The following is a 16,852-nucleotide window of genomic DNA, read 5'->3' as shown; positions in this document are numbered from 1 at the left end:
CAAAACACATGGTTATCACTTATAAGTGTCCATTTAAAACATATGTAAAAACTAATCAAATTTATAATTCAATACGCCAGATGGACATTTCATCCCCTAAATATGAATCAGTGGCACTCGAATCAACAAAGTTGAATGCAAAAAATCAAAAACGAAGTTGAGGAGGATCAGACATGCAACAAAGGTTGATTTAATCTACATTTATGTAATGAATGCACAGCTTGTAATTTCGTACACAAGACGTGCGAAATAATGTACGTGTGCATGTAATTGAGATTCAATAAAGGTGTGCAATTCGAAAAGTAAGAAGGCCCATTTGATAGTGCAATTGAAGAACATTGAATACCAACATTTTCGTAAAGAGAGTGCAAAATCTGGCTAAAACTATCTATGCCATGAGATAGAAACCCTTTAGTATTTCAAACAAATTAAACATTGTTTGAACAGTCAATGTACGAAAAAAAAAAAACGTTAAAGTAGGTTTTGGTTGCATCATCTTTCCACTATTTATATTTTTCAAAGAGCTACCAAAATAACAAAGAAATTTACACTAAACAGTTAATAGACAGCAAACGTTAAACGTGAAATATTACTTGATTGGTCCAAGTTACCAGTTGATAAATTAATAAATTAAAAGAAACTAAGATTCCAATTCCCTCGGGCAAGTTGACCTTAGATGAATTTGGCTATTTCTTCGGTTCATTTTTGTCATATTATTTTTAACGATTTTTTGTATATTTACAAATGCTTGCGTTGAAATTTAAGGTTTTAGCGTTCCTGATGAAGGTAAATCTAGAAAGGCGCTTAGGACGCACGAATATTATATGAATGCGAGATTCGATATGAAATCACTCTGACCTGCAATTTATTCCCTAAGGTTGTTTTTCGATGGAAATTACATGCATGAATGTCATAATTAATGTGAATGTAGGCAGTGACTGATTACTTTATAGTGACATACCATTTCTTTGATCATGATAATTTTTGGCCCAAGTTTCCTTGACATCAATAGGACATGAAGAAATCGCATGTACATCGCAAACAGACTCATGCTGAAAAAACGTCTGTAAGTCTTGTTTGTTTTTGTTGACCTGAACACACGAACAAATATAGCCACGATAGTCAGCGTATATGAAAGAACATCTAGGATATTCCAGAAATTAAATAAATATTTCTTCAGTCTATACCACCGTGAATGACGTAATGTGTTTTCATGTGTAGATTTACTCATCTTCGTTACAAAACTTGCATCTTTCCAAACCTGAAAACAAAAAAATACAAACACATTATTTCTGACGATAATACATCTGATAATTGGGTGATTCAATATTTCATGGAATACTCGTTGTGTTATTCAGTTAATTCAAGTTGTCTATTTCGGTTTCTTATACATTGCTTTCAGGGAAACTTTAAAAAGGTGGGGGTTAATGTTTCTAATATTGGTTTAAAGATATGTTTTCAACAGATGAACACATTTTTATTTTCTTCGACTACAATCAAACCAATTTTTGTTTCTTACCATGTCGAAACAGAATTCTTTTTTCAATGCTCAGGAAGTGAAGGTTGTTTGTATTCATATGCAATCAGTAGTAGTAAATACAGCTTTTAATGGTATAAAGATAAGTTGAAATTTATGACACTGCAATCCCTTGTTTTATAAGAGATGCGGAAGACACAAAAATAATAGTCAAACTTATTAATACAAACTGGCAACGCCCTGAGAAAACGAAAAACGACAATAAGACCAACAACAGTTTACAATACGCAACATAAAATCAAAAGAGTGAGCAACACGAACCTTACCAAAACTAAGAGGAATTTTAGGTGCTCCGGAAGGGTGCGCAGATCCTCTTCACCTGTGTCACCGTCATATTGATCATGTAAGTAAAATCGGGTAATGTCGAGTGCTATAGTTGAAATAAATCCTTGATCATCTGTGACACAGATATTCCAAAACGACTAACTAACTTGTATCGTATGATAACTTTTACTTCACCACTTGGAGCCCTTCATGTAATTGTTTTGATGCCAGCAGCAAACCCATTATAAAGTAAACATGATAGAAAATTCAAGCTCTGGAATATCTTTGGCTTTCAAATATTTGGCTTTGAGCGTTCCTGATGAAGGTAAATCCAGAAAAGCGCTTTGGACGCATGAAATTTATAACGTATTGTTTTCTTTTTTTTTACAGCACTGAGTCGATAACTCTGCTGGTGGATTATAAGTCCCTGAGGGTATCATCAGCTCAGTAGTCAGTACTTCGGTACTGACATGATTTATCAAAAATTATCTAAAATTGCCAGTTTATACATTTTGAAATTATACAGAAACTAAGGTTTCAACTCCCTCAGGCAAAGTTGGCCTTAGATGGATTTTGTTATTTTTTATGTCCTTTTTGGTTGATAGGTCTTCAACGTTTTCGGTCCTTGTACATCCTTGGCTTTCAAATATTCGGCTTAGAGCGTTCCTGATGAAGGTAAATCTAGAAAAGCGCTTCGGACGCATGAAATTTATAGCGTGTTGTTTTCATTTTTTTATCAACTGGTAGATATAAAACTTCATATATATGCAACCGATGCTGTAATTTTGCTACATAAAAATGGTTTGTTCATATGTCATTGGGAAGTTGAAATAATCTCTTATGTCGTAAAAGTGAATTATCGACCGAGCCTTATTGTCAATTTCTAGATGTCAAGATACAAAAATGTATGAGGCACACTCTACTGTTTCTGCTGTACCTTTCATTTGAAGTGCGATGGGATAGATGATTTCCACAATGTCTCGAAACATTACATTATTTAATGAAACAACATTTTCTAATAGTATATAGCGGAACGTGAAGTTAAAGGATATAGTGATACTTTTTTTAAATTTTTTTTTTAGAATCTCGTGTGAACTCTGCATCATATGAACAAAGGAACATTTCGGCAAAAAAAAGGAGCACAGTTGGTGTCCATGAGAAATTCGATTATTTGCCTAAAATTACGCCAATCAAACGTAACAAATATGCTGTCAATGAAGAAATCAACCAACTTGCCAATGTCAGTTTCATAGTATTTGTTTGTTTGAATCTGAGTTATTTTTTCAAAGTGTGATTTGATCCTCTCTAAATCAAGATATTTGTATCTACGTTTATCATTCCATTTTAAGTACCTTTGCATGTTTTCAACTCAGTACAATATCCCAATCAGAAGATGATAGTTTAGTTAAGAGACTGCATCTTGTTCATTAGGGGATACTGGACTCGTCTCTTTGTCAATAAGGCTCATATTTCAGATCAAAACTTTTACAAAATGTTTTTATAAACAAATGAGTTTATTTTTGGTAGTATAGTCTAACTAGGTTGAAGTTGTGAACATATATTTAATCCGCATAATACTCCCCCCCTGTAACGAACTATGGATAATAAAAGTTCTTGGGAACAAACATTACATAATATTATTTCCACCTTCATAAGATATTTTCCTGAAACTAAAACGTCATATGGTTTCATAATATTTGTTCCTTTAAAGATTACACCTGATTACATCTTAATTAATGTTCACCTCACATGCAATTAACCTGTACATGTAGTACAAACAAAGAACATGAAGAATGGAGTCTGAGGAATACAACACTTTTATAATATAGCCAATATTCCAATATGCCTGGAACTTTTATAGTACAACAAATATTCCTAGAACTTTTATAATATAACAAATATTCCTGGAACTTTTTATAATATAACAAATTTTCCTCAGAACTTTTATAATATAACAAATATTCCTGAGAACTTTTAGCATATAACAAAAGTTCCATAGGGAACTTTCCTTATGTAATATCTTATCCTTTGTGAAGGAAATTTTCTAATAGCATTGGATAAAATATTATATAAGGAAAGTTCCTAATGGAACTTTTGTTATATGATAAAAGTTCATTGGAACAAATATTATGGGGGAACTTATATTCTGCCACAAAGTAAGTGAAAAATGCTAATTCACATCCAGCTAAGTATGCTGATATTATAAAAGACCTTCATTTGTTAAAGTTAAGGATTGGAAATACGTGTATGAATAGTAGAAAAGTCTTTAGTTTTATGTTATAGAAAAAAGAAAGAAACTTAGATATTCTGTACTCTAAACAGATCTTTGGCATTTTTAACTATCAACGTATGCATCTGATTCACAACGCTAACATATTATGTAGTTTCACAGTAACTCTGAAGCCCGGCTTTGATTGATGATAAAATTGATGTTTATACTTTGATAAAGGTTACACATGGGGCACTTGGGAGACCCAGTAATATATAGTTGTTTGTAAGAATACTTTTTAGATATCATTTAAGCATATGGTTTAGTTGAAATGCATGTATATTGTTTATTATAATACAAAGTTTTCAAATGTATATGCATCTGAGTAGATAGACCTCAGGGGAGGATGCTGGTTTCAAAGAAAATGGGGCGTAATTGTCAAAATTGTTTTTTTTTAAAGATACTGGCGACCTTAGCAAGGCGAAATGTTCTAACGATTTTGAAAAAAAAAAGTTTCTTTTTTTTCGATGAAAGGGTACGCCTTTTACGTCTTTCTGAATCCCCCACTTGACACTGTCATATGTCTTTTTATTAAAGGAACATTATTTTGATTTTTGCTCTCCGTCTTGTTGGTCAATCACTGAAATGTCAAGTATGCATTATAAAAATTAAAGAAAATCGTTTAAGGACAAAACAAAGCAAGTCAGGTATGTCAATATGGAGTAAAGCATTTTATGTAATGCTTTGGATTTTTCGAGCAACTCTGATCTTGGATTTAATCTTTTTTTAATACAGATATACCAAAATGTGTTCATATTGTTTTACATTTTATTTTATGATTGGTCAATATTGCCACAAATAATTTACTTTTCTTTCCTTTTCCTTTAATCTTGAAGTGGCCTATTCGTTATGGATTTCATATGTTCATTGTTGTCTATCTCACAGTTGCATTGCATATACATGTTCAAGGCTTTGAATTGACATTAACAATAAAATATGATGTTTGATGGATAATACATTGACGAGATGCTTTCCTTGTCAAAATATCTGGTCTCACTGCGTGGAGGGGGGGGGGGGGGGGGGGGGGGGTGGTGATTAAATTTCATTTCTTTTTACTCGTATGATTGTTTATTTGTATACATATTTATGATTTTTGAGTGGTGCTGGATATATCACCGTAACATTGTAAAAATTGTGTTATGCAGCAACACTTAAAGAGAATTTGGTGTCATTTATTATAATCATTGTCTGTCTATAGCTAGTAACATAGCATTATTATATATACCAGGTAATAAATTATTATCATACACTCATAAAAAATAATGGTATAATTGTACCTCTTGATAAAACCGTAATTTGTACATATATCTATTCATTACATCTGAAGAATTGTCCTAGCCGTGTGATTTAATTTTCCGGTTATTATTGCATGCCTTTCTGTAACGTAATCGCATTGCACTTAGCAAATTCCGGAAAATACACCTCAATTGAAGGTTTTTAGTGAAAAATATAACGAAGTAGGATACACAAAAATTATTGGGAAACAGGACAATATATTATGAAAATGCAAAACAATTAAAACAATAAATGCATTTTTTGTGAGTTTTTAAAATAGTTCTTGTCTGTATGTATTCTGCTGAAATATATGATAAAAATAACATAACATGTCATTTTTCCTGTTAGACCCTTTCTAGGCCCTAGGTCATGATATCAGCCCAAGAGCCGAAAGGTATATTGGGCTTATATATTTGACATAATATACTAGGCAAAAAAAAGAAACGTTACATGTTTGTAAGATCATTTTTGTTTTTTATAACAAAAAAGTAAAGTTAGCTTACATCATTTTAAAGAAAACAATAACAAGTTTTCTCTACTTGAAACAATATTGCACATTTTGGGACAATTTTAACAGGACGAGTACAAAATTCAAGTTAACATGTCAAAACCATGTATGGCCACCTCTTGCATTTATGACCGCCTGCCACCTCCGTCGCATTGAATCAATTAGACGTCGAATAAAGTCTTGCGGGGTGTTGTCTATTCCCTGAAAAGTGCTGTTCGGAGCTGGATGAGCGTTTCCAGGGGATTTTGGCTATTTCTGACACATCGTCCAAATTCGTCCCAAATACTGACGATAAATCTGAAGACATTGCTGGCCATGGCAACACAAGAATATGATTATTCCCCAAAAAGTTCATCGAAATGTGTGCCACGTGACAACGGGCGTTGTCCTGCTGAAAAACGTGGTTAAAACGATGCATTCGGAGAAACGGGAGAACAACTGGAGCCAAAATTTCGTCCCTATACCTTGTTGCATTTAGGTAACCATCAATGATTTTGAGCTCGGTGCGTTCCTGGTAGATTATTCCGCCATCACCAAACCGATCTGTTGCATGTACGCATGCATTAGAAAATCGTTCATTGCGCATCCGGTAGACCCTGGCTCTGCCGTCGCTAAATTAAAAGTTGAATTTCGATTCATCAGTAAAAAGAACCTGTCTCCATGTTATCCTATTCAATCGAATCCGTACACGAGTCCATTGAAGTCGCACCACCCTGTAACGCTGCGCAATGATAGGTCCCTTCAATGGACGACGTGCTCTTAGACAAACTTGACGCAATCGGTTACGAACTGTTTGGGCATATTTTCTGTTGTTATTTCTTCCGTGGGTTTTTCGTGCTGTTTACAAACCGATTCCGGTGATAAATAATGCGGATGTGCCTGTCATGACGTAAAGTCGTTTCACATGGCCTGCCACTAAGGAAACGATCATTTGTCGTGCCAGTATCTCTTAGACGAGTCCTCAACTATAAGAGGAAAACAAAAGAACAACAGGAACACCGAAGTGCAACAAAAACAAACGCCAACACACATAAACACTATTTGATAACAACTGCCATATTCCTGACTTGGTACAGGACATTTTAAGAAAAAAATGGTGGGTTGAACCTTGTTTCATGGCATGCCAACCTCCCGCTTTATGACAATGTTAAAAAGAATCGCTAAAACACACGAAAGAACATTCATAACAGAGATACGCACAAACAAATAATATAATAGTCGACACAACATGCAAACCACAGAACAACAACGAACATATTCCATCAACGAAAAACACCACAGGATATCAAAAACAGTGACGCGCTTACGTAACTAACATGCAATCTCTAACTTTAATTTATACAATTTTTTTCACAATATTTGTCAAAACAATTTTCATGACAATGATGGTATGAAAAGGCAATTTTATAGTTATTTGGACTACAAACGATAAGACATAACAGATTATCCAACCGAAGCCATAACAGAAACATCAAAATAAATCCATTAATGTTGGATGTACAAAACACCGAGACACGCCGCACAGGAATGCAAATTCACATTCTAAACATAACTTTATCAACTGAAATGTCTGCAGAGACCATTCTTGTACATGATCCTGAATTAAAGAAAATTAGAACTGAGTGCCTAACGAAAAAATTATTTTGATTAAGTCGATGGACACGTTGTCATTTTGTAAACTGGGAGAAAATAGATGTTTTATATTACTACACCAGGAATCAATTAACGATATGATAACCAACCTGGATATCAAATATTGAAGAAAACCGAGAACTGAAAGTTTGAATTATTTTCGGCGGAATTTAGAAAAATGGCGACCGACGAATTTATTGTGATACCATGAATTTATTCAAGGTATCATGTTCTACGTAGATATAAAATTTCATGTAATCCCGGTCACTTTATTTTTTGCGTATGTGTACAACGAGGATCAATAAGAAGTAGCATTATACACCTATTTCTGTTGATATCCCAGCACATTTGTGAATATTTAAGATAAACTATTTTTTACAGCAATGTTTTCCCCAGTTAATTATAATTTTATTATCTACATATGAAGCACAATAACTGTTTTGTTACACTTCTACTCATACTTTTGCAGATTTTGTGTTAATAATAAGCGTTTCAATACATGTTTATCGTCTTCGGGAATGTCTCCAATTAGTTACAGATATGCGTTGCATTTGAAGTCTTTAATTGATTACATTCTGCGTTTACAAGATTTGTTGATGGACCGACGGACATACATTAGGTAGACGAACAGACACACACTATAGTAACCCGCATTCCGATGTGGCACCATAATATTTTTTGTAATATGCTCTAGACAGATAAATTATTATTACAGATCATACCGCATTTCTGTACTCCTCAAGAATGTCTCCTACTAGATACAAATAAACAACTTTCTCGTTGAAACCAATTGAGACTACTCCCTGAAATACATCCATTTGTAAGAGGAAGTTACTGTAACATACCAAAGCACCAAAGAAAAATACCTAAAAGTATTCAAACAAAATAAATCAAAAAAGTGAAAGGTAATATGTAGTCATAATATAAAGTAAAACAATACTAAGTCTTAATGTTAAAAAAGGAGACAGGCTCGATTGACAATGATATAACTGTCCCATTAGAGACTGAATCATTTCGTGTAGGCACATATATGTCAACGTACGCCCTTCAACATATTTAAAGAGACAAATGTAGATATACCATCATATGGAACACATTTCTGTTATATTACATGAACTTTCCAATCAAATGTGACAGAACACAACTAAGATATTTTTAAATAAAGCAGTTTTAGAATAAATATACAATAGACAAATATCCTATTAATAATTTGAACGTAATTTTTTATTTTATTTTTTGCATTTGATTGTTGATTTTGATTGTGTAATTTTAGATACAGAAGCCACTCTTTGTCCATGATCGGATAAACTCATCATAGATACCAGAATTTGTCAATAAAAGACTCATCAGTGACTCTCGAATCAAACAAAAGTTAAATCAGCTACATAAAGTACGAAGCTGAAGACCATTGAGGATCCAAAATTCCTAAATGTTTTGCCATATACAGTTAAAGTAATTTATTCCTGTGGAGCAAATCCGTACAACATAAGAACAAAATGGAATAATCAGCTGGAAATGGGTCATCAGATCGGTACAAAACACAAACAACAGCTGGAACGAGTATCTAATACCACTGAGTTGGTATCGTTGATACCGTAAATTAGCAAATTTGGCGTCGGGATATTTTTTTAGGTTTGCTCTCAAAAGGCTGGTGTTTTAGTTTTGTGTGTGTAATTTTGGTGCTTCGTCCAGTTAATATATTTTAATCAATATCTCTTTTGCAGTACATGTTTATCTAATGACGATCAAGGAATTAATTTTTAATCCTTATGCCTTTGGCAGTATATGTTAATTTATTAATTATGATTTAAGATCAAGTATTACAACGGACTGTGCTATTCTAATGATCAATAACGGCGTCTAATCAGCAATGTCGATAGCCTGGCATACTTATGACATGTGTGAATAGGAGTTCATATTGTGCATTCTTAACAGTTTAAAAAAATTGACAATTAAGTAAAAATTGTAAAGTGTTGTCAAATTATACCCGGTATGTATTGCAATGTGAACACTTTTCATGTTTCCTACATGTACTTGTATATTATTCCCAACAATTAACATTACGATATTGTCATACCGGTACACGATTTTGGCATTTAAATTTGCTGGTTTGCTTTATTTTTGTTTGTTTAATTTTGGCACTTTCATAGGAGGCGCCAAATAAACCAGAATAAAAGTACAACCAAAATAACCCAATTTACGGTAAGTGAACTAGTCGTCCCCGAACGTACCAACTTTTTGTTTAAATGTAAGTGATACAGTTAACAGTTATACGCTAAATCCGTTGGATGTTGGATGTGTACTGATTGATATTTCAGTCTAAGGTAAATGATTTGTTTTATTAGTTGTTATGGGTTTGAACTAGTTGTCAGCAACTGCGAGTACTCTCAGATCTGTACTTAGTGTCTTTTTTTTTGTTAGGGATCAAGAATGGATATATACCCAGCCACGTCTATGTTTTTGTTTTATGTTTTTCTTTGTATCGATATGATGAGTTAAACCTTTTTTAACTGATTTTTATAGTTTGTTCTTAAGTCGTGCTGTTACGCCACTGTCCCAGGTTAGGGGGAGGATTGAGTGCTCACAAACATGTTTAACCCCGCCACAGTTTTTTGGTGTCTGTCCCAAGTCAGGAGCCTGTAGTTCAGTGGTTCGTTGGTTCACATTTTCCATATTTGTTTTTCTTAAACTGTTTTGTTATAAATTAGGCCGTTTGTTTTCTCAATTGAAATGTTTCATATTTTTCATGTCGGGGCTTTTTATATCCGACTATACGGTATTGGTTTTTCTGATTGTTGAAGGCCGTACGGTTGCGTATAATTGCTTACATCCACCTAATTTGGAACTCTGGTCTCATTGGCAATCATATTATATATCTCTATTTTTATATATGTGAGTACTTACGTAATGTAACAAAAACCTCGTAAGAGGAGCGACAAAAAGCTTTGGTCCTTCACAAGGTGAACCTTTCTTGCAGCAACAGCACCAAGCTTTTAAACAGCCTTTCTGCACAAAAAGTAATGAATAAAATATCAATTCAAAAAGTAATCATTACTAAAAAATTAGAAAAGACCTGACGAATGGTAAAAAGGTGCAATTGAAAAAATATTATGTCACCTTATTAGTGTTTTGATAAAGGTTATGGTAAACAAATTGGGCAACTTTCATCTTTGGAGAAATACAGTTACCTCTAAATAATAATATTTTATCTTAAAAGCTTGATCATTTCTATGTAGCAACATTGCAGCAGCGCCTTCATATGAGTATATATTTCCCATTTGATACGATATTCTACAGCTTGCGTCTCCTATCATGATTTCATTGATACAAGGATTCTGCTTACAAGGGCTATTGGACCAATGGTTCTAACTGGTGAAGTTGACATCACCCTTTCCAGCGTTTTCGAGTTGAGCGACCGTTCTGTAGTATCTATATCACAAATTACCGCATATATGTTCCAAAAGAGAGGCGAAAGATACCGAAGGGACATTCAAACTCATAAGTGGAAAATATACTGACAACGCCATGGCTAAAACATAAAAAGACAAACAGACAAACAATAGTACCACAAAACATAACATAGATAACTAAAGACTGAGCAACACGAACCCCACCAAAACTATGGGTGATCACAGGTGCTCCGAAAGGGTTAGAAGATTCTGCTCAACATGTTTCACTCGTCGTGTTGCTCATGTTAGTACAAACCCGGTAACAATTCTTTATTCGGTAGGTCACATTCAGGGAAAAAGGAACTGGATTGTAGATACGACATTTGGAACATATCCGCTTTCATCTGTAAACGGATATTCCATACTGTCAACCAACTCGTGATGGTGTCCGTAAAATTAACGATGGGATGATTTCAACTTCACCACTTTGAACTCTTGGTTTACTAGCTTCCTTGTGAGCAGCAATCCTCTATCAAGGAAATCGTGATAGGAAATACAAGCGCTGGAATATCGTATTTTTGTAGTAACCACAATCTTGTTCTTTTTCATCTGTATTGACATCACCAAATGAGACTTATAATCGGATGTGTACTTACAATGAGCAACAAGACGGGTTCCACAGGTAGAGCAAGAACTGTTTATCCTTCCGGAACACATGAGTTCATACCCAGTTTAAGTGGGGTTTGTGTTGCTCAATCTTTAATTGTGTTATTTTATTTTTGAAAACTTATTCGTCTTTTCCACGTTTTTCGATTTAGGCCATGGCTTTGTCAGTTTTTCTTCGACTCATGAGTTTAGAATTTCCCGTTAGTATCTTCCGCTTCTTTTGCTATATCGTTGTTTCCATTAAAAATATAAAACAGTATTTTGTTAGCAAGCCCAAATACCTAACTTTTCACAAAGATAATGAATATGGGATATTTTTACAAACCCTCTCTTAACTACAATGTAAACTCATCCGAGGTTTTTGATCAGTGATAACTTTCAAACATATTTTAGAAGAAGATCTGATGAACGCAGTGATATCCTGAAGAGAAGCATTATAAAAGGTATAAAAGCTATATGTCGTTGATCTTATCAGTTTTAGTTCTATAATGTAGATATTATGTTCTTATTCGTACATGAAAAACAGTATATACCCAAAACACAAGAAGTACTAGTGAGTCTAAATAATGCTCACCGAGTGTTTTGATTTGTTTTCCTTAACCTTTTTGTGGATTTGTTTTTCACAAGAGTATCTGTCACCCTTCTATTTTAATGCTACCAAATACTCCATTTCTTTCATTTTAAAACGGTTCTTGTTCGTTTAAAAATGTAATCCAAAGAACTAGATTTTGTCTCTTTGCTGCCGTTGTCATCTGATCAAATTTAATTTTCAAAGAGTTTCAATTACAATGAATTCGTTAAAGTTTCCGAGATGTTTGTTGTCAAAATTTGGTGTCATTTTAGACTGCTTCTTTATACATACCGACAGCATTTCTTTTGATGCCTTTAAAGAGTTGCGTATAACATTAACGGTACCAATTGTACTGAACCAGATGTGAATTACGACAATAAAAGTTTCTTGAATGATGCTCGAGTCCGAAATATTTGAAAAATCAAAAACGTATTGAAAACAAAGAGGGCTTATAAACCAAGAAGGACAATAAGTATAGCCACAGCCGGATAATTCTAGTTGCATTCAATGCATGGCAATACAAAGGTAATAATACGGAGAGAGAACATTACAATGAAGTTTATAGTATATGATGTCTTAATAAAAAGTCGCGCTTTATGTTTTTCAACGTCATTGAAATCTTATAAATCTTATAATGTGTGTACATGTATATGCCGTTTTTTTATAATTTTATTTTTTGGTACCTTTCAGTCATTTAAGCCTAAACAGGTTTTCATTCCTAAAAGAGAGAATTACGTTTGACGCGCAGTCAGTTGAGTGTTGATTTACTATATCATAACTTTTACCATATCGACTCTATTTATATATAAGCGGTCAAGTACTTTTACCTTCCAAAAACCTCCAAGACTAGAACTTATTCCGCTATACCATATTTTATTTAAACGTCGTTGAGGGCATGTTTGAGCAAGAACGTCCAGCATATCATGTTCATAGGCACATTGCATTGGACTTATAGTGATGTCCCAAACGATTTTTTCTGTGATAACTAAATCCATTGCAAGCTCAGCGTCATCGTCATACAATCTCGATTGCAAATCTAATGCTCTATCTGCGAAGAGCCTGTAAAAACAGACATTAAAATGTATTGTTCATAGTATTATGAAGAATAGTCCACAGTGTAAGCACTTTCATTTTCATTTTGCATACCAACAATTGCTTTGAAGAAGAACCATGATTTAACAATTGAAACAAATGTTTAGTTTATTATTTCAAGCATTAAGTTTGTCCGACCAATTCTTTCTTTTGACCTCAAACTCATCTTTGTCATTTTGATAGGTTCTTTCTCTTGGAGCAGAAGTATTATTTTGTGTTATCATTGCAAAAGAACATAGAGGTTGATAACAATTAAACAGTATTGTGGTTAGATTTGCAAATCAGCTCATTTTTTTTATGGATTTTGTCGTTGATACCAGACAGGCAAGACTTGAAAACAATAAGTAGATATGTTTTTTTCTATTCGGTTTCAGCAGAGCGTTTATATAAAAAAAAAAAAAAAAAACTAATCAACAAATTAGAAATAAACCACTCATTCGACATTTGATGTCAACTAAAATGTACTCTATTGACATCTTCTATACTGGAAATGCTGCTCAATTCTAGTCATGTTTTTGTCTGTCTTACTTCAACTTATGATTCAATTGGCCACATGGTATCTTTGCACTTTTTCAAAACATATAAACTTTTGAAAAAAAACTATTGTTCGTTTCGAATTTAATTAGTGCAGTTGTGCAGAAATTATACACTTTTATATAAACATAAAGGTGTCCCATATTTTAAGTGTTTTAATAAATACCTAGACTGAGCAGTCATGTCAGACTTTGTTGCCTGGTCATAAGCACTGGCTGCCATTCTTTTGTATACACTACTGGCCAATAATGCGCACACTAAATGAGTACAATATAACACAATAGATTCTGTAATGCAACAGAATATTGAAGATATGGATTCAGATATGGGTTTAATCTTTCTCAGCGTTCATCCATTCATTTAAATAATGCATACGTGTATGGAACAGTAATATTTAAAAGGTTATTTAAAATTTAACTTGAATTAATAATTAAATTTGTGTTACAATGATCATGCAAGTCTCTAGTGACTTCATATTACGCGACTCACAGTGTTTTAAATCACAAGACACTCATTTTAGAATGATCTCTAGCCAATTTGATGTAGATTTTATGTTGATCTATCGATGTCTTTTGTTCGTTATTTTGTGTCGTTTTATTGTTTTTTCATTGACGTATATCCCATATGTTAAAGACATACATTAACTTAGGAAACAGAATACAAACAACAGAAACAAGCTTTGACAACAAACGTAGTTAGACAGAACAGGCAAAATAATCTTTGGTTAACTTTTCCTTGAAATAAGGATTCCTTAGATTTGATACAATGCTACATTATTAACATAGACATTTTAATATATTCTCGTACCGATGCTTTGGCTATATGATATTTTTCATCGGTATTGCATAAAAGGCCCGATAACACAATTAATTTGTGGTGCATTTTTTTAGAACAATAAATGGCAATAAAAAAAACTCCTGTGGTTTCTCATTTTGATTATATCAGTGTACTATTCGTCTTTTGGTACCAATTTTATTAATACTATATAAAACTTCCTCAGCTGGAACTCAAAATAATATGGATAATTTTAAAATCAGGGGAAAACAAATTCAATTTAACAAATAGAGACATTGTAATTTTTAACCTTTTTTAACTGGACCTAAAAACTACTTTACCTTAAAATTCCGGATTTGTATGTTCAAACAAAAATAGTGTTAAATATACCACTAAATACTTAACTGAGAATATTTTTCACATCATAATTTGACATATTTCATAGAAGTCAAAATGTTTCATGGTAGGAAAGACTGTTTAATACGTTTAGTGCTATTTGTTGTTTTTTAAAAACGAATTATTTATTTATCGAAACGTATGCCTGAAATAACTTCATATTTTCCGATTTAGACCAAAATGTTCTAAGAAAAATGATTAAATAATTAAAACCAAAAAACATAGACGGACTAAAGTTTTTTGGCAGGGTTTCTGTTGCTTTATTTTAAGCTTTCTCTTTATTTTCATTGCCTCAAGGGTTTTGTTTTCCCTTTGCAATAAATAGCGTTAAAATGAGAAACGAATACAAAACAAATTGAACAAAATGAAACGAAACAAATAAAAAGGGACGAAACATAGAAAAAACAAATAGACAAATGACAAAACGAAACAAAATAGAACGAAAAAGAGATCATGTTTTCTAATTTTGAATAAAACAATCAGTTAGCTCGGTTTAATATTAATATTACATGCATTTTCATTATGAGACTCAATAATACCATCAATCAATAGTGCTTGTGTAGATGTAATGTGGGGCTAAACGAAGGGGTGATAATTTCAACGTAACCTGGTAAGGGTAGGGGAAAGAAAGAAAAAACAGTTTGCCCTATTTATAAAAGCTGATTGTTGTTTCAAAATAACAATAAACACTATTACCTATGTGTAAAAGTCCGGACGAAAAAAAAAAAAAACAGATCGAGTCATAGGCTCTAATGTTTGTTATGAATCATCATTCATTTTGGTGTAGATGTTTTCCTCAAGTGCAGCTTAGAGTCACAACGTATATATGTCTTTCGTCTTTGTAATTAATATTGCCTTTTGTTTCAGTTTAGCTCGCAAATTATCATAAAGCCATGTACAAAAAAAAAAACAATCTCCAATCTATTTAAGTAACTGCATCAGTATCTTCTTCAGAAGGTTTTGTGTATCAAGATATGCTCATTACATTATGTGCACTGTACAGCTCATGGGAATGAATTATTACAATATATGTTCTTATAAAAGAGGGATGAAAGATACCAGAGGGACATTCAAACTCATAGATCGAAAACAAACTGACAACGCCATGGCCAAAAATAAAAAGACAAACAGACAAATAATATTACAGATGACACAACATAGAAAACTAAAGACTAAGCAACACGAACCCCACCAAAAACTGGGGGTGATCTCAGGTGCTCCGGAAGGGTAAGCAGATCCTGCTCCACATGTGGCACCCGTCGTTTTGCTTATAACATGCGAAGTTCTGACATATCAAGCTCAACTATGACTTCAACTGCGAAAGATGTAAAATGTTCAGTGCTGCAATCCAGAACTAAAATGTATTCATTCCTGCCTTTAAATGACATGTTTGTCATTTTTTTATTGGGTTAAAGATTTGAAATTATCAAACGCATATTTATCGTTTTTCTATGTTTCGTCTTGTCATTTTACTTTTCGTTTCGTTTCGTTTTGTCAATTTTCCATTTAGTTTCGTTTCATTTCTCATTATAGTACCTTGCAATTGGCATAGTCCTTTTCTATATGAAAACAATATGAAGTGCGATAACTTCAAATAAAGATTTAATACAAGTACATAAGTTATGAACTACGATATTCTATCATTCTAATATTACCGACGTTCTAATTACCAGCTATTAAATAACTCATAATGTATATTTATCAATATGTGATACTTGCATAGCGGTTGTTCGCATTTCATCCAGAAAATGGTAGCTAGTTTTGGTCTGTTTACAAAAATTGCCCATATCAGAAGGTCTTGATATGCGGACCATTTTTCCTTTCTGTTTAGAGAGGTATCTGTTTTAGACAAATGTAAAAGAGCTTTCAATATGATGATGATGGATGGCTGCTTAACGCCCTCTTTCAATATAGGCTTTTTTATGTTGTAATGTTACATTACTGT

At 33.1% G+C, this 16,852-nt stretch overlaps 1 protein-coding gene across 6 annotated transcripts in view; it reads right to left on the bottom strand.

Moving 5' to 3' along the window:
* LOC127734325 (transient receptor potential cation channel subfamily M member-like 2) overlaps positions 1 to 16,852 on the bottom strand; it is a 571,123-nt gene that overhangs the window by 292,297 nt on the left and 261,974 nt on the right. For all 6 annotated transcript variants that reach the window (XM_052244165.1, XM_052244164.1, XM_052244163.1 and 3 more), the window contains 6 exons: positions 16,627 to 16,746; positions 13,904 to 13,994; positions 12,939 to 13,170; positions 10,390 to 10,491; positions 8,208 to 8,351; positions 962 to 1,261 (listed from right to left, as the gene is read on the bottom strand). In XM_052244165.1, coding sequence (XP_052100125.1) covers positions 962 to 1,261; positions 8,208 to 8,351; positions 10,390 to 10,491; positions 12,939 to 13,170; positions 13,904 to 13,994; positions 16,627 to 16,746 — 989 coding nt within the window. The remainder of the gene's footprint in view (positions 1 to 961; positions 1,262 to 8,207; positions 8,352 to 10,389; positions 10,492 to 12,938; positions 13,171 to 13,903; positions 13,995 to 16,626; positions 16,747 to 16,852) is intronic.

The sequence above is a fragment of the Mytilus californianus genome, unplaced genomic scaffold (assembly GCF_021869535.1).
Source record: "Mytilus californianus isolate M0D057914Y unplaced genomic scaffold, xbMytCali1.0.p SCAF_3, whole genome shotgun sequence".
Taxonomy (NCBI): Eukaryota; Metazoa; Mollusca; class Bivalvia; order Mytilida; family Mytilidae; genus Mytilus; species Mytilus californianus.
This window is presented reverse-complemented; position numbering and strand designations above follow the sequence as displayed.